Source organism: Populus nigra, chromosome 6, assembly GCF_951802175.1.
Source record: "Populus nigra chromosome 6, ddPopNigr1.1, whole genome shotgun sequence".
In the NCBI taxonomy this organism is placed as follows: Eukaryota; Viridiplantae; Streptophyta; class Magnoliopsida; order Malpighiales; family Salicaceae; genus Populus; species Populus nigra.
In genome coordinates this window covers 8,421,299-8,441,332 of record NC_084857.1, presented here as the reverse complement: position 1 = coordinate 8,441,332, position 20,034 = coordinate 8,421,299, and the positions used below count along the sequence as shown (strand labels likewise).

General features: G+C 30.6%; 2 protein-coding genes across 2 annotated transcripts; one reads left to right on the top strand and one right to left on the bottom strand.

Annotated features, from left to right (window-relative positions):
* The first annotated feature begins 579 nt into the window (after positions 1-579).
* LOC133695921 (tetraketide alpha-pyrone reductase 2-like) lies at positions 580-4,419 on the top strand. Its single transcript, XM_062117899.1, has 6 exons — positions 580-771; positions 868-1,040; positions 2,849-3,037; positions 3,148-3,310; positions 3,752-3,941; positions 4,062-4,419. The coding sequence occupies exons 1-6, from the start codon at positions 666-668 to the stop codon at positions 4,201-4,203; spliced, it is 963 nt and encodes a 320-aa protein (XP_061973883.1). The 5' UTR covers positions 580-665; the 3' UTR covers positions 4,204-4,419.
* A 9,440-nt stretch (positions 4,420-13,859) lies between these two features.
* On the bottom strand, positions 13,860-16,264 carry LOC133697815 (ethylene-responsive transcription factor ERF118-like). The gene is made up of 3 exons (XM_062120609.1): positions 16,113-16,264; positions 15,537-15,798; positions 13,860-15,419 (listed from the first exon to the last, which is right to left on the bottom strand). The coding sequence occupies exon 3, from the start codon at positions 15,222-15,224 to the stop codon at positions 14,196-14,198; it is 1,029 nt and encodes a 342-aa protein (XP_061976593.1). The 5' UTR covers positions 15,225-15,419; positions 15,537-15,798; positions 16,113-16,264; the 3' UTR covers positions 13,860-14,195.
* Positions 16,265-20,034: the final 3,770 nt, after the last annotated feature.

Here is a 20,034-nt window from a genome sequence, read left to right as displayed (position 1 = left end):
CCAAATAAAATAAAATAAAAACACGATATATTCGTAGATGGTGGGATTCGCATGAGATAAAGGCACCGACTTTTCAGATGATTTTTCAAGTTCAACCACTATTGTTCAGGTATCCGTATCAGAAAGGAACTAAACGAGGGCGTATATCTTGCCATTGATGCCCTTCTAAACAAACCCAATTGTTGTAACTACTGTTCTGATTCGACAACGTACGGGTAAATAGCTTCCAATGAGAACCCAAATGTATGGCTGTTATTCCAAATACAAAAAACATAAATCGCGTGGCATAGCTCAATTCGTGGAGAACGACAAATCAAAGTTCAGTAAGAAATGTAACGAATCTCGAGGAAAGAAAGAACCTCTGTTTTAAGATTGTGATTGTTTCAGCGATTGAGGGAGCTTTTTCTAAAAAACAAAATTTAAATTATTATTTTTATATCATTTTAATATAATAATATTAAAAAATATTATTTTTATTCATTTTTTATTAAACAAATACTTTAAAAAACAATTATTAACGCACACCTCCTGTTACCCGCTCCCACTACATTCAATTTGTTACCCCACATTCAGCCACCACTCTCCCTGATCTAATAAATAAATCGAGAGTGAAAGAGAGAAGAGGACCCTTGCTTCTGCACTAGAAAGAAAACCAATACTGGAAGATGCCGGAATATTGTGTCACAGGTGGAACAGGTTTCATAGCAGCATACTTGGTCAAGTCCTTGCTAGAGAAAGGTCACACCGTGCGGATCACAGTGCGAGACCCAGGTTCTAGTATTTTTTTCTGTCTTGTCCAATTCTGCTGTAAACTCTGCTAAATCTTCAAGATTTAAAATTTTACGCGCTTGCCGTCTAAATTTTCAGGGAATGTTAGAAAGGTGGGGTTTCTTCAGGAGTTTAATGGAGCCAAGGAGAGACTCAAGATTTTCAAAGCCGACTTGCTGGAAGAAGGCAGCTTTGACGAGGCAATTCAAGGCGTTGATGGGGTCTTCCACATCGCTGCACCGGTGCTTGTTCCTTATAGTGATAGAATTCAGGCAAGGTTCCTTGAACAATTTGAGTTATCCTTCAAGCTGTTAATCTTTCTTTTAGTATGTTCTCTGAAAATGGAATTAGGAAAGCATGCTGTTACCTTGTTTGCTTTATTAAAGAAATTAGCATTAAAAAGAAAGCTCAAACTTGTGAGAAAATCAATGAGTGTAATAGTGATTTTATTTTTAATTTCTCATCATCATCTTTTTATAAGCGGTTAAATGTTTATTTTGTTTTTTTCACAAGAATATTTAAGTTTTTCTAATATTTAAGTTAAATAATATTTTTATTCTAGAAAAGATAAAAAAAAAAGGTTTTTTTACATGGATATTAAAAAGACCACGAGAGCGTTTTAGTATTTTCACAGTATATTTATCATTTTTTAATTAAAAAATTGTGGGCGCGTGTTCCTCACATCCTAGTGAGTGGGTGACGCCCGTGCTATTAAAGAGGTGCGTATAATGCTTCCCAGTGGCTAAATCTGATCATCCACCATCTAACTAGATGTGCAATCGTTTCCTCTTCCACATGGTGTGGCTTCTGTAGACAAATAATGGTTGAATTGTCACCGATGATTGATTGTTTGTATTTTTTTTTTTATCTTTCCTGACAACTAAAATGCATAATTGTTCTCTTTGTTTATTGTTTGTTAAATCAAGGATTTTTGTCATATCTAAGTTCCTTGGGTTTAGACCTGAGTGCAAACTCTCCTGACAACTAAAGTACACAATTATCCTTTTTGTTTGTTGTTTGTCAAATTATGCATGTTTGCCATACAACTTAATTACAAACTCTTTTTTGTTTGTGCAATATATTTTATAAATTTGTTATGTTCAAAGAGGAAAGAATGGAAAAAAATGTTGAGTTCCAAGTGATTTATTTCAAGTCTTTAAAAATAAACTTCTCTTTTTTGTATGCATTATGGATGGAAATATTAATTTTATGTTTTCATCCAAGTGTTGGATAATTTTTTAAAGGGTTCATGCTTTTTTAAATTTGAAACATTGTTGCATGATTTAATTGTCAAAGTTTGTTAAAAAAAAGTTTATTCTACATTATAACTATTAATATATACGAAAATTTGAAATATATGATCATAAGAGAACTTTTGAATTGATACACTAGGTTGTAGGAAAAGAAAATATTGTATATGTAAAAGACTTATTGTCCTTTTGACTATTGTAATTTGTACAATTTTATAGATGATTTCTTCACTAAAATTAGAGATTAATAAAAAAAATTGAGTATATTTTAGATATGCGTGTAGTTAATGTCCCAAAATAGAAGAAAGAAATATAGAAAAGATAAAAATATATTTAGTTATAAAGACATATGAAAATACAAAATAAATATGTTTTAGAACAATTATAAGTGAATTATTTTATTAAAAACAACACATGGTTTTGGCATAGCTGTCAGACCTAAACGCTTGGGTCACGCCATACCCAGGCACAGGTCTGGCATGACTGTTAATATCCAGGTGCTTGAGTTTGGCAAAGAGTTAAGGAAAGTTTTAAAAATAAACTTAGATTTAATAACACTATTAAAATATTCTTCATATTCTTAATATTTTTTTGTACATTTTTTTTAAAAAAATATCCAATTAACTATTTAAGAACTAAAGTTTGAAGGATTACAACCAACAAAAAAATTATTATTTTATAAATCATGTCTTTAGCAGTTAAACTTACAAAAAAAAATTGTGAATTGTGAATTCTTAACTCGTTCCGGGTTTCTTTTATGTAAGTTTAACTTTTTCAGGGTTTCTTTTTCTGTAAGTTGAAATTTTTGTTTGTGCTGGGATATTTTGCAGGAAACTTTGATTGATCCATGTATTAAGGGCACCCTGAATGTGCTGAACTCCTGCTTGAAAGCTAGTAGTGTGAAACGGGTTGTGTTCACGTCTTCATCTTCCACAGTGAGATACCATGATGATACGCCACAAATTTTCTCTCTTAATGAGTCACATTGGAGTGATACTGAGTACTGCAAACGCCATAATGTATCAAAATTTCTTGCTTTGTTGAATTTCTTTATGCATCATTTGACAAACACATGTGCACTCTTTCTTCTGTGCGGAGGAGGGATTAAACAATTCTCCTTGCCTTGTAGCTCTGGTACGCCTATGCAAAGACCGTAGCAGAGAAAGAGGCGTGGAGAGTATCAAAAGAAAATGGGATTGATCTGGTATCCTTCATCCCATCTTTCGTAGTTGGTCCATTGCTTGCACCAGAACCAAACAGTACACTGCTTTTGATACAATCTGTAGTTAAAGGTTAGGCTTCCATGTTATCAATATCATGTTAAAAGCCATCACAGCCTTAAATTTTCATGCTATCTTTTTCTCATGAAAAACAAAATATAGCTATGTTAGAGCTACATTAGTGTTTTATAAAGCTCTTCTTGTTGGCAGAAGAAAAAATTCACACAAGTTTTAGCTCCTAGTGTAGATAAAAAATTCTGAAATGCACAAGTAGACATGAGTCTTATTTGCAATGTTTGCGATGTGATCGAATTCAACCCAAGACAATGAACTGTTGAAAAGATTGCAGGATGATATTATCGGGGGACAGCTGCAATGCCAGCTGTAGTATTAATGCATTATCCTGGCAGATCACACTAGAGTTCCTGCTCTGGAATCACACTTGCAGTATAAGTTCTTTTTTCTTTTCCTGAAATGTTTTCTATGAATAAAGTTGCAGCATTTATTTATCAGGCTCACGAGGAGAATATCCAAACATGACGGTGGGGTTTACGCACATAGATGATGTGGTTGCTGGTAACATTTTAGCAATGGAGAATAGCGAAGCATCAGGCAGGCTAGTATGTTCAGGCCCAGTAGCTCACTGGTCACAGATTATTAAGATGCTCAGGGCCAAATATCCATCCTATCCGTATGAAAACAAGTGAGTAAAGCAATGGCATCAACAATTACTTGACTTATTTCTCGAGAACGTAGCTTGCTTAGCTAGAACAACCCCTCGTAAGTTTCTACTTGTTAACATTTGATGATCATGGCACTTCAGGTGTAGCAGCCAGGAAGGAGACAACATCCCACATAGCATGGATACCACTAAGATTGCTCAGTTAGGATTGCCCCCTTTCAAAACACTTGAACAAATGTTTGATGACTGCATCAGGAGTCTCCAAGAGAAGGGATTTCTCTAAATCCCATAATTTATGCTTTAAGCTCAATAATATTGGAAAATTTGTTTTCAAACTAGTGAATGACATCTGTATTTCTCGTAATCAAGTGTGTTTGATAGTAGCTAGTGACTACTAAATAATGAGAAGGCTGCTTGCTGGCCTTCAATTATAATTCATAGAATTCTTGACAATATTTCTTCTCTTATATCTGTAACTCAGTCCCTTTCATTCTTCTTATTTATCCTTTTCTTTTCTTTTCTTTTCTTTCTCCTCCTTCCGATTCTATGTCGTCTAATTCTTTCCTTTGAACTGGTCTGCTCAAAATCATATAAATTCTAATAAACTTATTTTTAACCGCTCTAAAAAACCCATATGACTTCTCTTTTTTGGACACATCAAAGATCATTTTTTTTTACACGTCTAAGGTAGTGACCAAACTCTCGTAAATCTAATTTCGAATAAGAACTCAACTTCCATGAGTTTAGCTATATTTGATATCTTGCATTGATCCTAATTTCCTTGCACCTTTTCAGGTATATAAAAGTTCTTCAAAAACTAACTATATTCTTATCACACATTAATATAGATGTAAGTGAATGTTATCATGATAGGATTATATATTTTAGGTGTATAAAAGTCCTCTAATGACCCATCATATTCCCATCAAATATTAATATAGATATAAGGGATATTTATCCCTCATTAAATGTTATAATACATCATGAGATGTTTAGAATAAAAATTCACAATCTTCATGCATAAATATTTTCAAAGCATTTCTCTCTCTCAATATTTTTGTATTTTTTCTCTCTGAAAAGATAATTATTTAAGTATCGGAAAGTCCTCACCTCAAAAAAAAATTCTTTAACAGATATTAGTTAAAAGTCACCTTAACTTAGACAGCACCGAATACAAGTTATCAACTACCTTGACTAGAGAAAATAGATAAAATTATAGGATTAATTGATTAACTGATTATCCAATCTGAAAAACCTATTCTTAAGCTAGTGGAATTTTTAGAACTTCATCAAAATCCTAAATTAAAGTTCTCTAGTTTCATTCCATTTCACTGAATGATTATTATGATAGAAAAGACAATTCCGACGAGGTTCCGAAAAACTGTTATAGATTTGAATTTTTAGGATAACCGTGAGACCTTTCAGCTGCTGGTCACAAAGGACATCAAAAAAGGTTCGTTGGTTCCTACAACGAAAAATGAAATAAAACGCTTTTAAAGCTGTTAGAATCAAATCCATCATTATCAATCCTGTGAAACAAAGAAACTGTCGGACCTGATAACTGTGAAAACAATAGGCCCAATTAGTCAAAACAGAACATTTGCCTACGAAAGCCCATCCCCAAACTCAACACTCCATGGGCCTATAAAGCCGATCCAGGGAGCCGGAATTATTAGATGCCCCGCCGCCTGTATAAAAACGAGAATTACTTGCAGGGTCGATATTTTGAGCTACAAAATAATATTTATTTTAATTTTTTAAAATTTATTTGTAACATCTTATATAAAAATACCCAGAAAAGTAATATAAAACAAAAAAAAAAGAAGCAAAAACAAACAAACAGTTCACTGAGAGATGATCTATTTGTGGTTTTCTTTCTAGGCTAATTTTTCTGCCCGTGTTATCAAGGTAGAGAGATTCAAAAACAAAATAATCAGCACCGCTAATATTGAATCTATTATAATATTTCATTTTAAAATTAAAAAAAAGTTTCAAAGACTTCTGCTAGAGATATGAATAAATAAAAGGCAGTCAACATTAAGGGTTTGCAATCATATCAACACAATGAGTTCAAGGGAAATTGTTTTTTCGAAGAGAAACAGGTTCCTTCAAGAGAATCCTAATAACGACGACAGGCATGCCTTTATAAGGGCTTTGCCACGTGGCCTCCTTTGCTTTGTTTGTTGTTTTTTGTTTTACGCGTTCAAATGTATCAAGAACACCAACAATTTTCTACAAAAGGCTGGCCTTGGATTCCTATATATTTTCTGGGGGGTCTAAATTGTCTATTCTGTGTTCTTTTCGTTTTGCTCATAGATTCTTCCAAGTCTAATGTATTATAATCCCAGTTGCTTATGGAAGCTTTTCAACGAGTGCTACATTAATTAATGAATTAATTAATTAATAGTTGCAAACATAAAAACAGTTTTTAAAAAAAATACTCTTAACACGACTGTGAATTTTCCAGCTTCTGAAACCTTAGACACCATGCTGTGAATTTACCTGGTATCACTTGTTCTCTGCTTTAGGTGTTATTTGTAATTGTGTTTCAAATGGTGGTGTTTTATACAAATTTTAAAAAATATATTAAAAAATAATTTTTTTATGTTATATTAAAAATAATTTTTAAAATATAAAAAATTACTATTTTAAAGTGTTTCCTAGCAAAAATAAAAAATTAAAAAGCAATTGTTAATATATTCTCAAACTTAATAGTAGTTATTTATAACCAATTCTCTAATATATTTAAAATCAAGTACATATAGGGGTATTTGTAATAATAGTAGTGGTTAAAGTATTTTTTGCTTGAAAATATAATAAAATATATTTTTTATTTTTTAAAAATTATTTTTAATATTAACATATTAAAATGATTTTAAAATAGCCAAAAAATTAATTTTAAAAAAACTAAAAATTTCATAAAACTCTAGTTGCACTGCTACCCCGAACGAGCTCTTAAAACCAGTTTTATGTTATAATTAAATTCAATTATAACATTTAATTTGATAAATAAATTAAATTTATATATTTGAAATAGTTAAATTCAATTTGTTTTTTTTATATTAATTTCATCTTATTTCTTCAAATATTCCCTAGAAAAAAATGGGTAAATAAGTACTTTAAAAAAAACTAGTTTTAAAACTAATTTTTTTCTTTTTAAGATTGTAAATTAGAAGTGTTGGCCTCTGATTTAATTTTGTATAAATTTTAGATATTGAAATTCAAGTATTAGCAATTCAAATGATTTGAAATATAAAATTTAATAAGATTTTTTTAATTGAATTCAATTTAGATTTGTCAAAATATGCCGTGGATTTCATCTAACTATCGTTTTTCTATTATTAATTAATATGACGCCTTTTTGTTTTTTTTGTTTTTGTAAGATTGAATATGCTACTCTTTGTTTGTTATTTTGAGCAAGTCAATATGCTCTTTATCTTATCGGGCAAAATGAAAGAAAGTATCATGCAATAGCGAAAAAGTGATAGAGATGTGTTGCCAATAGATAAAGGTCAACCACACACACCCCCACAATATTTATTCAGCAGTTCACCCAATCTGGGGTTCAATTCACCAGCTTATCAGCCCACCTAGTGATTAATTGCAATTTATTTTATATATATAAAAAATCAAATATTCATATACTTTTATCACAGTGTCTACTTGTGGAAAACCCACTCCTCCCTATTAAGGATTAGTTCTTTTCTATATCTTTTTATTTTTCTTCTTTTATATTTAAGATATCTAAAAGTTTTTTTATATTAATATTATTTTTGTCACCATTAAATCCTCTTGCCATATGATATCACCAACACCATTAAAGACTGACAAGTGTCATATCTCTACAACATGAAATATTCGTTGATGTACACTTTTATCCCTGATTATTTTTTTAAAAAATTACTTTGGTTCAGATATTTTATTTTTTCTTACAAAAAAATCTCTGATTGAAATTTTCTGGTCATCGTGTTTTACTATAAATATAATTTAGTACCTATACCTATATGTCAAATCATAAACCTGGTCAAGATTATTCAAACAATTTAAATGGCTTAATGAATATGGCAATAGTCAAGTGAATTTAAATAGGTATAGTCGTTTAAAAAGTATAAATTTTATTTCCTGTAATATATATATATATATATATTATAACAATTTTCCTCTTATTTTATTTATTTTTAAAAAATATTTTTCCAGCTTCAACTTAAAAAATTGGAAAAAAATTAAAAAAAGGGGAGAAGAAAAGAAATTCAAAATAGATACATGATATTATGGGAATGGATTCAACCTAAAAGTACCAGTCGAGTCCCCGGACGTTTTGATAAATTTTGTCTGATTGGATTAATTGATATTGTTGTGATTATTTTTATATGATATATTTTAGTTTTTTATTCTTTTTTTTCCTGCACTATTCATGTGGTTGCAGGTTTGCATGAACCTGAAACTTTTTTTTCCTGAAACTTTTTTTTATTATCCATTACATTGTTTGCATGAACAATTCATTTTATTTCATATCAGTAAACTTAGTTTCTTTTAATTTAATAATTTCAAATTATATTATCTTTTCTTTTATATATATATATATTCACACTTTAAAATGTCAAAAAACATCTTGATATTAAATTAAACATCAATATTTTTAAATATAATTTTAGTTTATGATTAAAAACAAGATTAAATGAAAAAGGACCAAAATAAACAAATAAAAAAGAAATTTCACTGTTCAAAACATGTAAAACAACTTTGATTTTGTCCTTAAAGTTTCAGTTAGTATGTTATTTGGCCTCTAAAGTTATAATGCATGTATTTTGATACTAAACTTTAGTTTTTTTTTTAAGTTTCAGCATTTGTTTATTATCTCTAAATTGTTTATCATCTCTCAGGATTCAATTCTATTAGGTGTTACTTGGCATCTAAAGTTTTAGTTTTTTTTTAATAAAGATTGGTCAGAGAAGTTTTTTATTCAGTTTTTTTTAATTGTAGACTAATTAAAGAACCTTTTTTTGTGTTAAGAAAGGGTTTCGTGAGCTTCTCTAGATTTTTTCAGGTGTTTTAAAACTTTAAAACACTAATTTTTTTATTCACTAAAATCAAATCAATGGACGACATGCCATGTGCCAAACGAATGATGCATAGAGGGGGGGGGTTCAGTGGACTTGTCCGTACATATATACATATATATATATATATATATATATATATATATATTTAAAAAAACGTACGCGGGAGGGGCTCTCCATGCGCGCACAAGCTTGTTAGTTTGGCACATGCCCAGACGCCCTCCTTGGAGGCCTCGAAGCCCCTGCCTTGTTTGTGATGTCGTACTTGCTTCTTCATAGATTTATTCATAGAAACATGTAAAATAATAGATTCATGATTTTTTATTTTTTATCGATACTTTCATGATCATAATATTTTTTATTCAAAAAATAATATTTATGGTTAAAAAACTTGATTTTTCTCAATATATATATATATAATGAATAAATAAAAGGTGTTTTTTATTAAAAATATTAGTTTGTTCAAGTCATTAGAATTTGATAGATATTTTTTAATTTTCATTAGTTTTTGCTCACTAAACTATGCTGCTAATAAAAAAGACATGTTATTGTTAGGATAATAATAATAAAAAATACATGAATGAAAGCATATGATTTTGACTAAAAAAAAATTTTCCTCCAGAATTTTAATCATTTACTTTCTTATGAAAAATAAAATTTAAAAAATATCATACCCTGCCGATCAAAAATTTACACTTTAATCTTTAATCAACTGTTTACGAGTTATTAGATCATATATATTTTATTTTATCAATTATATTTAGATCATATATATTTTATTAAATTGTTTTTATTTTTCAGAAGTATTTTTAAAAAATTATTTTTTTTAATTTTTTTTCAAATTAATTTTTTTTTAATTTTTTTAAATTATTTTAATGCACTAATATCAAAAATAAATTTTATAAAATAAAAAAATAATATTTTTTTAATAAAAATATTTTAAAAAACAACAAAAACCAGTTTAAAATAAAAAATAGCCGGTTATGGAAAACAGCTACTTCAGTCCGAATTACAATAACACCTCTGGATGCATTTAGCCCTTCTTTTGCTGCATTCAATTTTTAAAGAAAATCTCGCTGAGCCACCACCTACTCCTCTACAAAGCCTGCTTTTAACCACAGAAGAAAGTTCTACAAATCACACAGAAAATAATTAACAATGAAATATACTGCAACTACGCTATCTTGACTTGACCAAATTCAGCATATTTCGATATTCACCATTTTGGCCTCCACACAGCCCAAAGGACAGCTGCATTACTATAAGCAAAATTCAACTCAGGACACACAAATCTCCACGAATCAATTAAGATATAGAAATTATAATTTCTACATGCCATGGAACTTCGGTTATTTGGGCTATTTGCACCAAAAGTTAAAACGTTTCAGTGAAATAACATGATTTGTTTAATTAATACAATTTAAAATTATTGTGTCTCGTAATCACAACATTTAACAAATATTATTATTCTTAGATACGACAACAATCATGTCATGATTATCTAGTGCGACAATCATCATGTTGTGCTTCATAACAACAATAACAATTAAATGTCAAAACTATAACTTTTTTAAATGTTACAGTCCTAAACCATGAAATTCAATGTCTATAAGTTCCAATAGCTAAATTCCTGCGACCTAACCAGAATCCAAAACTATAATATCCCTCAACATCCTACATATTTGAAAGGTTCATGTGAGATTTATGGTGAATTACATTTTATTTTCATGTCGTGTTAATTTAGATTGAATTACATAAGAACTTCAATTCCAATTATTATTTAGTTTGTTAATCTTATAATTAATTTTGTTAGTGATAACAGTGTATTATAAAACCTGGAAATCATAACAGAATCTATTTTTAGAGAGTAAAAAATTATCTAATTTTAAAAAAATTATATCAAAATTTCTCCTGCCCAAATTTTTATCGTGTATAAAAATACCTGAAAATAACAACAATAATCAAACACGATAGCTCTCGTAGTTTATAATAATAGATAGCCTTGGGCTTGCCACTAAAAAAACATAAACCTTAGTTATTTTCACCCATCATATTTATGTACTATTATATATGAGAATGTTTTCATGAGACGAATGCAAATAAGTAAACATACATGCATAAGAAATATAAAATACTTAAACAATGCAACATTTTACCAATAGAAATCCCAAAATATATCAGCATAACTCATCTAATTATCTACACCTAGGTTGTCTATTAAATGATACGAGCTCATCAATAGCGTGATTGCCTCCTGCTTTTTCTATGTGACCTAACCCTAAGTCACGACATCATCAAGAGTTTACATCTCTTTAGAGTTTGTAAATGCATTGTGGTAAACAGTGAACCACCAAGATGCATAGGTGAATCCATTGTTTTCCTTGTCGGTGTTACGGGGTGATCACTTGACCCTCCCATGGTAACAAACCAACTTAATATTAATACAATATTAACGTTAATGTAAAGAATCCATAAATAAAATGCATCATTTAACATATATTAATTCTAAAAAAATACGATCACTTACAGTATTTTGAATTTGTTGTGCATGTTGCATGTGTTGCATGTCTGCAGGTGGAGAGATATGTTTAAGATCCGATATAATGACATAACATGTGATACACATGTTCCTAGTTATACTCATCCCTCATAATCACATGGTACATACCTATAAATATCTCATTTCTCTGTGCATGTCACTGTGATACATAAGCTGTATATTCAGATGTCTAATCATGATCATTATTTTTACTGTGATGATTTATGGCGTGCAACTTATTAGTCGTATTGATGTTAATTGGAACATGTTAACTATAGTTGACCTGTCACATTATCCGATATGAGAAATGGAGCTCAACAATCGAAAAAATATCAAAGACACCATTAATTTATATATGTTCATCCCGCTAGTGCATACAGTTAGAGTAACTATCAGTTTATCTTCCTCGTGTAGAGTTCATGTGACCTACAATACAAGTGTTATAAATATTAAATAGCAATAATTATTTTTTTCATCATCAATTACAAAAGCTAAAGGAAATACCTCATTATTTACATTGAAAAACAACTATAATCATTAACTTTTTTTCATATCGCTCATACAAACGTGTCATCAATTATGATTAGTGGCCCACGGTACTTAAAACCATCAACGCAATATCCAAATAACCAAAAAACTTTCTCAAATATCATCATACTATCATCAGGACATTTTTTTTGCGCTAACAATCAACAATCATTTTAGGATTTATTTTTTTTCATTTCCAACAACAATCTTGGCAATTTTTCAAACGAATCATCATGTGAACCAAACAGATATTTAAACATTTTTTGTTTTGCAACTTATGATTTTCGTATGATATTTTATATTTGTATTACATTTGTATTTATTTTTGAATGTTTGCAACCATTATTAATAGGTTATTCATCACAAGGGTTGAAACGACATTAACAATAAAATTTACATTAAATTGATGATGGTCTTTTTAGATAAAAGTTGAGGCACAAGTGTGCCGTCCATTTAACCTTGTCATTTCAAATGAATCTGAACTTTCATCATATCCCTATGTAAATAACACTTATATTTGAGTGCATGCACACATTGTAAATCCCAGGAAAGACTTGAAGACTGTGATGAGTTTGAATTTTGAGTGTTTTAAAAATAAAAAACCAAATGATCTATGATTTTTTTTTAGAGAGAATGTTTTTTCATTTGGATATAAGATTAAATTTTATGACATGTCATGCTTCAGAAGCCTTAAAAAAATAAGAAATTCAAGTTATCACTATTCTAAAATATGACATAATAATAATCATATTTAAAAATAATAATATTTATTAAATATCGCGCCTTCATGTTTAAATTGTGTTATTTAGAAAAAAAAAACTTTAATTGTGTTATTCAGTCTAAATTTATTTTACTGTACTAATTTAAAAGAAAAATCAGGAACTATGTTTTTTATTATTATTATTGAACGGCAAACAGAATATGTAAAAAGGGACGCCCTGGTATAGATATGGGAGGTAAAAATGGTGTTACTGGAGGCTAACAGAAAACCAGGGTTCAGTGCTCTACCCCACCTTTTAAGCATGCGACAGAAAACATAAAAGGACAAAGACACAATGAAGCTGCTGGTGTCACCAAACACAAGCCAACACTGTCACAAGCTTCCTTTATTTAGAGAGTACGTGGAAGGACAAGGAGAAGAATGGAAGAAAGAAAGCAACAATTGGTATCCAGCTAGCTTTAAAAAGGATTCTCGAGAGAACATCGTTTCCTGCTTCTACTTGCACAGATACAAAGCAAAAATCACCAAAGCAAGTTAATTTTTGGCACAATTCTTCCAGGAAAACCCTTTAGCAAAAGCAACGAAACTACTAATTTGATTTTTAGTTGCGAAAACATTTTTTAAAAAAATTATATCTTTTTTTATTTTTTAACTTCTAATATGATAATATAAAAAATATTTTTTAAAAAATAAAAAAATATTTTTAATATATTTTTTTAAAAAATAGTTACATTATTACGAAGCCTCCTGGCTCCTAACATCACTAGGACTCCTAACATCACTTACCTATGCTAGACACTGTATGATGCTACATGCCTACAACTAGTCTACAAGAAAATGGCAGTTAAATTGAATTTTCAATGCTTTTTTGAATATGAACAGAAAGCTGGCAGAGAACACCAGACACCAAAGCCTACCCAACAATACTTCAGAGTAACAGAGCATTAGATAAAAAGTAAAAATAATTTTACATCCCAACTTGAAGACCTGGGATTATGGCCACGAAATTGATGCTGTCGCTCAAGTCCTCTAGTACAGGGATACCAACTACAAGCACTGGGGTTATGGGCACGATATTAGTACAAAAGACGAGATAAAAATCACACAAGTTCCATTTCATAACTTCACACGGACAAGATGCGAGGAATAAGCAAAACTCTCAAAACCCAGTAACATCGACGACTCAAGATACTGGAGAATTCCTTGGAAGGCTCTAATAGCACAGGAAAACCCAAAGAATACTTAAAACCCTACAGCAAAATGTGCTAATTCCTCCTCTCTCAAAAACATACAACTCAAACTCACTTGCAAAACCATTCTCAAGGGCCTGTGTTACAGACCCTGAGATCTCTTGTTGCTTTAATACAACATATAATAAACTAGTAATAATAAAAATTCTACTACAATTAAAATCCTAGCTGCAAAACTTAATGGCATGCAATGTTGAGGGGTTTCTGTTGATGATCATCCAAATAAGTGAATTCCTCGTTGCCAAACTCAAAATCATAATCAGGAAGCTCGCCTGGTTCTTCGCCATTTAGCCCGCAAATATCAAGATCATCAATAACACAGTAATCATCATAAAATCGACCAAACTCGTCAATAAGATTACCAAAGTCGAGACCCAAGTTAAGATCTTGATCTATTGGACAAGATGCCAAAGGATCGTTCATAAAATCGAAATCAGGTATCTCAAGATTCGCAACAGAAGAACCAATGTCTTCATATTTGATCACGAGACCACATTCACCAGTAACATTTGACACCATAGAAGTGTCAAGCTCGAGAACAGAAGCAGGGGAAGTACGCGAAACAACGCTATCATCAGTATCCCCAGAAGATGCACAACTGACTTGTTTTTTGCTGCTGTTGTGAGAATGAGATTGAGAGATGGCCAGAGATGATGAAATGTTTTGACTTTTTCCAGAGGCCAACATAGCCAAAGCCTCATATTCCTGCTTCTTTGCCTCGTAGGCTTGGGCAGCTTCTTCAAGAGTATCGAAAGTACCCAACCACGTTCTCGCTTTGGTCACTGGATTCCGAATCTCAGCTGCCCATTTACCCCATTTCCTCTGCCTAACACCAACAGGTTTCTTTGGTGCTAGTTTCTTAGCTTTGAAAGTTGATGTTGGGGTTTCAGGCAAAACCCTCATCTTCTTACCGGGGGATTTAGCACTATTATTACTGTCTTGACAGGAACTCTCAGGCTCAAAGGCTTTTGGCTGGGGGGTGACAACCGAAGGAAGATTGATTTCTCGCACAAAACGTTTTCTAGACGATTTCTTGTCAGATTCATCATCACTGGAATCGGATTCGGTAGCATACGGATCATAACAGATGACACGGATTTTTCTCATTGTGGACTCCATTTTTGACTCCTGCGACAAGATTCGTTTAATATCGTTGGTTTTATTGCCGGTTTTAGTGTAAAGCAAAGATTGTCTTTTTAGTGACATTATGAATAGTGGGTAAAACTCTCCAAAACCCCCTCAAAATGATCCCAGAAAAAATTGTGAAGAACAAAAAGGAACAGATAAGAGGAAACGGAAGCAAAGAAAAGCTATTTGATTTTTTAAGTGAGAGCCCCTCTCAAGAACAGGAAGAGATTAAAAAATCGCTTTAAATGGAAAGCCTCTACTCCCGAACAAGGCCTGCAAAAACAAAAACATAAAAAACCCAAAATTCATTTCAGAAATTGATGAGAAACATCAAAAGAAACGAAAAATAAAATATGAGGTTTATCAAAAGAAAATTAGACAAGAGCGTACCTTTTTGGTTTCAAAGGCATCGAAACAGCCGGGTACCCCAGATTGAACCTCTGCTTGAAACAGCAGAGAAGCATATAGCAGAAGAAGCAAAAGCACCAAGAAACAACACCACCGACGCAGAGAGTGAAAGCTTTTGTAATAAAGAATGAAATCCAGAGCTGCAATTGCGCCCCAACGAAAGTCAAATCAAACTCAGCCGACATAAATCCACTCCTCAAAACACAGAAACCTCTCTAAATGATTCTCCTCCGCTCCTTTCAAGCTAAAAAAAGCATACCATAGAAAGAGATACTCAGACTGATATATAACAGTAGAAGACCCAAAACGATAAACAAACCCACGAGTCCAATATAAAAAAAGATTTAAAGGATGACGAATCAATGGATGAAATTTCTCTCTCCATAACATGACAAAACATCATATGTTAAAATACTGAAATACCGGATTTGTTTTTTTTTAACTGATACAAGGATGAAGACCCTTAACTTCATAACGCAAATCTCCATAAAAACATCATTTAAAAAATAAAAAACTAAAGAAGTTATGGTACTAGATTTGTGACCGTCGTACCCCTACCTCTTCACTTCCTCTTACACTACTGGTCTCTACCTCTCTGCTCTTCTCTTTATTCTAGGCCATTGACAGTTTCACTTTTTTCCATGCGGTCAAAGTTTGAGACGGTGCTTATATATTTATAATAATGGAGAAATTGTATTCGCTGTTGGGAAATTAATACTATCAAGGACAGTAAGTTGTATCTGGTAGATAATTATATGAAAAGTAGTAGCTGATAAGTATGGAGGCATGGGATCATGGATGATTGTCATCTATTTATCATGCCATGTCTATCATGCCGTGCCAGTACAAATCTTGTTTTCACATGAGTTCTGAGTCAAGCACGTGTGAGTTACTGGTGGTGATTGTTATTTTGGTAAATGTTTGGTGGGATAATATAAATGCTTTTTACATGGATGGTTGAGCATACGCGCTATGAAAGCACGTGTGGTGTGTGAGCGGGTGTGGGGGACAAATTTATCGCAGCTTTTTGGGAAACGGAGCGCCGCGAGTGGGCATCGTATTCGAGGGGTAGTTAAGTCTTGGAATGACTTGTCCTCCGGCACTTTAGTCAAAAGTATAGGGTCGTTGTTGTAGAAAATTTACAGTTGCTGCCACTTAAAATGTCTTGTTCCTGAAGTAGCCTTGTTGCGAGGAAATTTTCCCATCCTAAACGGTACCGCCTTGAAGTTTTTTAACTAGGAGTTGATTTTTTCATAGGATTACTTTCGTCGCTTAACTTCCTTTTTTTCTTTTCTTTAATGGAGAAAATTGAGAGGCAATCACGGGGAAGGATTTGTCGGGTCATGTATTCGACTTGAGACTTTAGGGGCCAAATCTTTGAAAGTGGAGGAAATACTTTTTGCCTTGTTATTTAATGTGATTCTAAAAATAAGAAAAGTTGTCGATGTACAATTATGTTGAGATGTGTTGTTGCCTTGTATGACTATATTTCCCATGTTGTTTTTACCTCTTTTTTTTAGTGCAATTATGTTGAAATGTGTTGCTGCCTTGTATGACTTTTTTCCCCATATTTTTGTTTTGCCTTTTTTAATGGCTATTTTATAAGAAACACTCGAAGATTTAGGGAAAGAGAACAACGAGTGCAGTTGAATTCATACGATGTTTTTTTTTTTCCTGTTTTCAATTTTTTTAATTGCATCATTTTTTATCACACAAATTAATAATTAATTTCAAGTGATTTTTTATAAAAAAAATACAAATAAAAATACAGAAGCAAAGTGTAAAATACGGTAAATGTTTAACATGGCCAATCTTAAATTAGAATGACATGGATTTTTTTATCCTTCTATTTTTATTTCATTACAATTATTTTAGCTTTTAAAAATTTTATTTCAATCTAAAACTTTGCTTTTCTTATGTTTTAGTTTCTGATTTAAAAATAAAAGAAAAAAACATTAAAAAACAACAAATAAAAAAAGTTACTAGTTAGCCAAGATTTCAACCATGAAAAAAATCATCAGGTTCATTTCGATAATAATTATATTTATGTATTTTTTGTATTTTATCACGCCTGAAAAAATAAATTGAAACTCATAAATTTTTTAGAATTAGGTCGATTTTGCAACTTCAAACTTTTTCAAGTTTAAGAGGATAAATGTGTTTTTTTAAGTTTTTTAAAGTGTTTTCTTAGATATTTACAGGTAAAATTTTGTTTGGAAATGAGGTTTTAGAGTGCAATAAATGGTACCCTAATTTCTTGACAGCCATTATAATGGTCAAAACATGGAAGATATATTATTGTCTGGTGCAGTAGATGATGCATTACTACAGTAGCTAACGCATCACTTATTTTTTTGAAAGATAAATGGCCTGGTAACATGTCATCCTAAATTGTGCCAAAAACAAAATTACCCGCGTGCTAGGGCTTGGGTTTTTAGCCCTGAACACGTACGAGCTTGAGATTTTTGTCGAGCACAGGTGCCTAATATCTCTTTTTTAAAAAAGATATTTAGTCGGATCTTTAGTTTTTTTATGTATCTTGTTATATTATTTTTTATTAGGATCCTCCATCGTATTTTAAAAAATAAAGGTATTAAATTTAGCAGGGTTACATATCATGAATTAAACTGATTAATTCAATTTAATTTGAGTTTATATAAAATATTATTATCATAGTTTGTTTATAAAAAAAAATTGAATTGATATTATTTTATATTTTAAAAAATAAAAATTAATTTTAGCTTGATCGACCATGTCAACTAGACTATATTTTCAAATTTGAGTCCACTTAAAATATCATCGTGTTGATGTTTATAAAACAAACAAAACAATAGTATTTATAATTTTTTAGTCAAACTTTGTTTTGATAAAATTAATCAAGTTATGACCGGATGTATTAAATTGATCAGATTATACTAATTCAACTATTTAACTATATAAATTGGTTAAAAATATCATTTTGATAATGCTAACATTTATTAGCGCATAAAAATCTTTGTTAGTTTCTTTAACAGTTCATTTTAAATTTTAAATTCACAATCATAATTCTTCTTTTTGCTGCAAGAAAATGCTTTGATAACGATTGTTTTTTTTCATTAAAAAAATACAATCCGATTCACTAGCAGACCATATAACTAGTTTTGTACTTTTATTTTAAATTCCGACATTGATTAAAAAAACAGAAAATCCAGAATATTAGTTGGATTATATATATATATATATATTCTTTAAGGGTGTGCTGGCTGTTTGCCAAAATCTTGTTTCTACTTGGGAAATTTTTAAACCGTGTCAGGAAAAAGGTTCAAAATTGTACGCAAGCGAGGTGTTATTTTAGATTGTTGAACAGCGAAAAAATAGAAATAAATAAAAAAACTAGGAGAATTATGCAAATTACACCAATTTCAGTTTTAATTTACCAGCTACTTTTTTTTTGTAGCCTTAAGTGGACCGTGAGAATAGATCGATATATATTTTATATCATGAATGTTTTTATTGCTTGGGTGATCATCCCGTGCATTTCATAAATAAGACATATTCTATCAAGAAAAAATGCGCAACATCAATAAATCCATCAGATATTACTTGCAAAGTGATTTTATTTAAAAATGATGATATGCAGACAAACCCTTTTTTTTTAATACGAGCGAATGATTACAGTGTTAGAAGATAAAAGGAAGGAGGGGACAACTAGGGATCGAGTCATTTGAGGTGGGCGTGGTTATATTTTCTTTTCATTTTATTATTTTGTTTGTTTTTTTATTTTAAAAATATAAAAAAAGTTAATTTTTTTTTGTTTTAAATTAATATTTTTATGGTATTTTAGATCATTTTGATGCGTTGGTATAGAAAATATTTTTTAAAAATAAAAAAAATATTATTTTGATACATTTCTAAATAAAAAACAACTGTAATTACATTCCCGAACATGCGGATTCAGAATAAAAAAAAAGATTTTTATTTTTTATCAAACCTAGGACGGGTTTGAAGATCATCATCGATGACCAAAAAAAAATAGTGTCTTTTAGTAACACAATAATACTATAATACACAATGCAAAAATATTGAATTTTACTTGACTATTGGTACGAAGTTAAATATAAACAATGAAGTAGTGGATTCAACTACAAACTTATTTTAAAAATTGTTTATATATACAATATAATCTTGAACGAGCTCCTTTGAAGCTCGATGTGAATAAACAAGATTTTATTCCACATTTTCGAGCTATCTTGTCATTGAATGGATGAAACTTTGATAAATATTTATTTGATTTTTTAATTGTTTTTTTTTCTTGTTTTTTTATTTATAGAATGACAAAATGGAATTTTCAAGATTATAAAATAATAACATAAAAAATTTTGCTGCTCTAAACTTCCTAACCACATTGATTTTTTTTTTCATGGGCATTCCATTTTGAAATAAGAAATTTTCATTAACGGATATCAAAAACACACACACACATGTATGATATAGCAGTACA

Excerpts from the sequence above, each read along its gene's own strand:
- LOC133695921 (XM_062117899.1), top strand. The coding sequence starts at position 666 with ATGCCGGAATATTGTGTCACAGGTGGAACAGGTTTCATAGCAGCATAC. Across the intron at positions 772-867 it reads GATCACAGTGCGAGACCCAG|GGAATGTTAGAAAGGTGGGG; the intron begins GTTCTAGTATTT and ends CTAAATTTTCAG. Across the intron at positions 3,311-3,751 it reads GATACAATCTGTAGTTAAAG|GCTCACGAGGAGAATATCCA; the intron begins GTTAGGCTTCCA and ends TTTATTTATCAG.
- LOC133697815 (XM_062120609.1), bottom strand. The coding sequence starts at position 15,224 with ATGTCACTAAAAAGACAATCTTTGCTTTACACTAAAACCGGCAATAAA.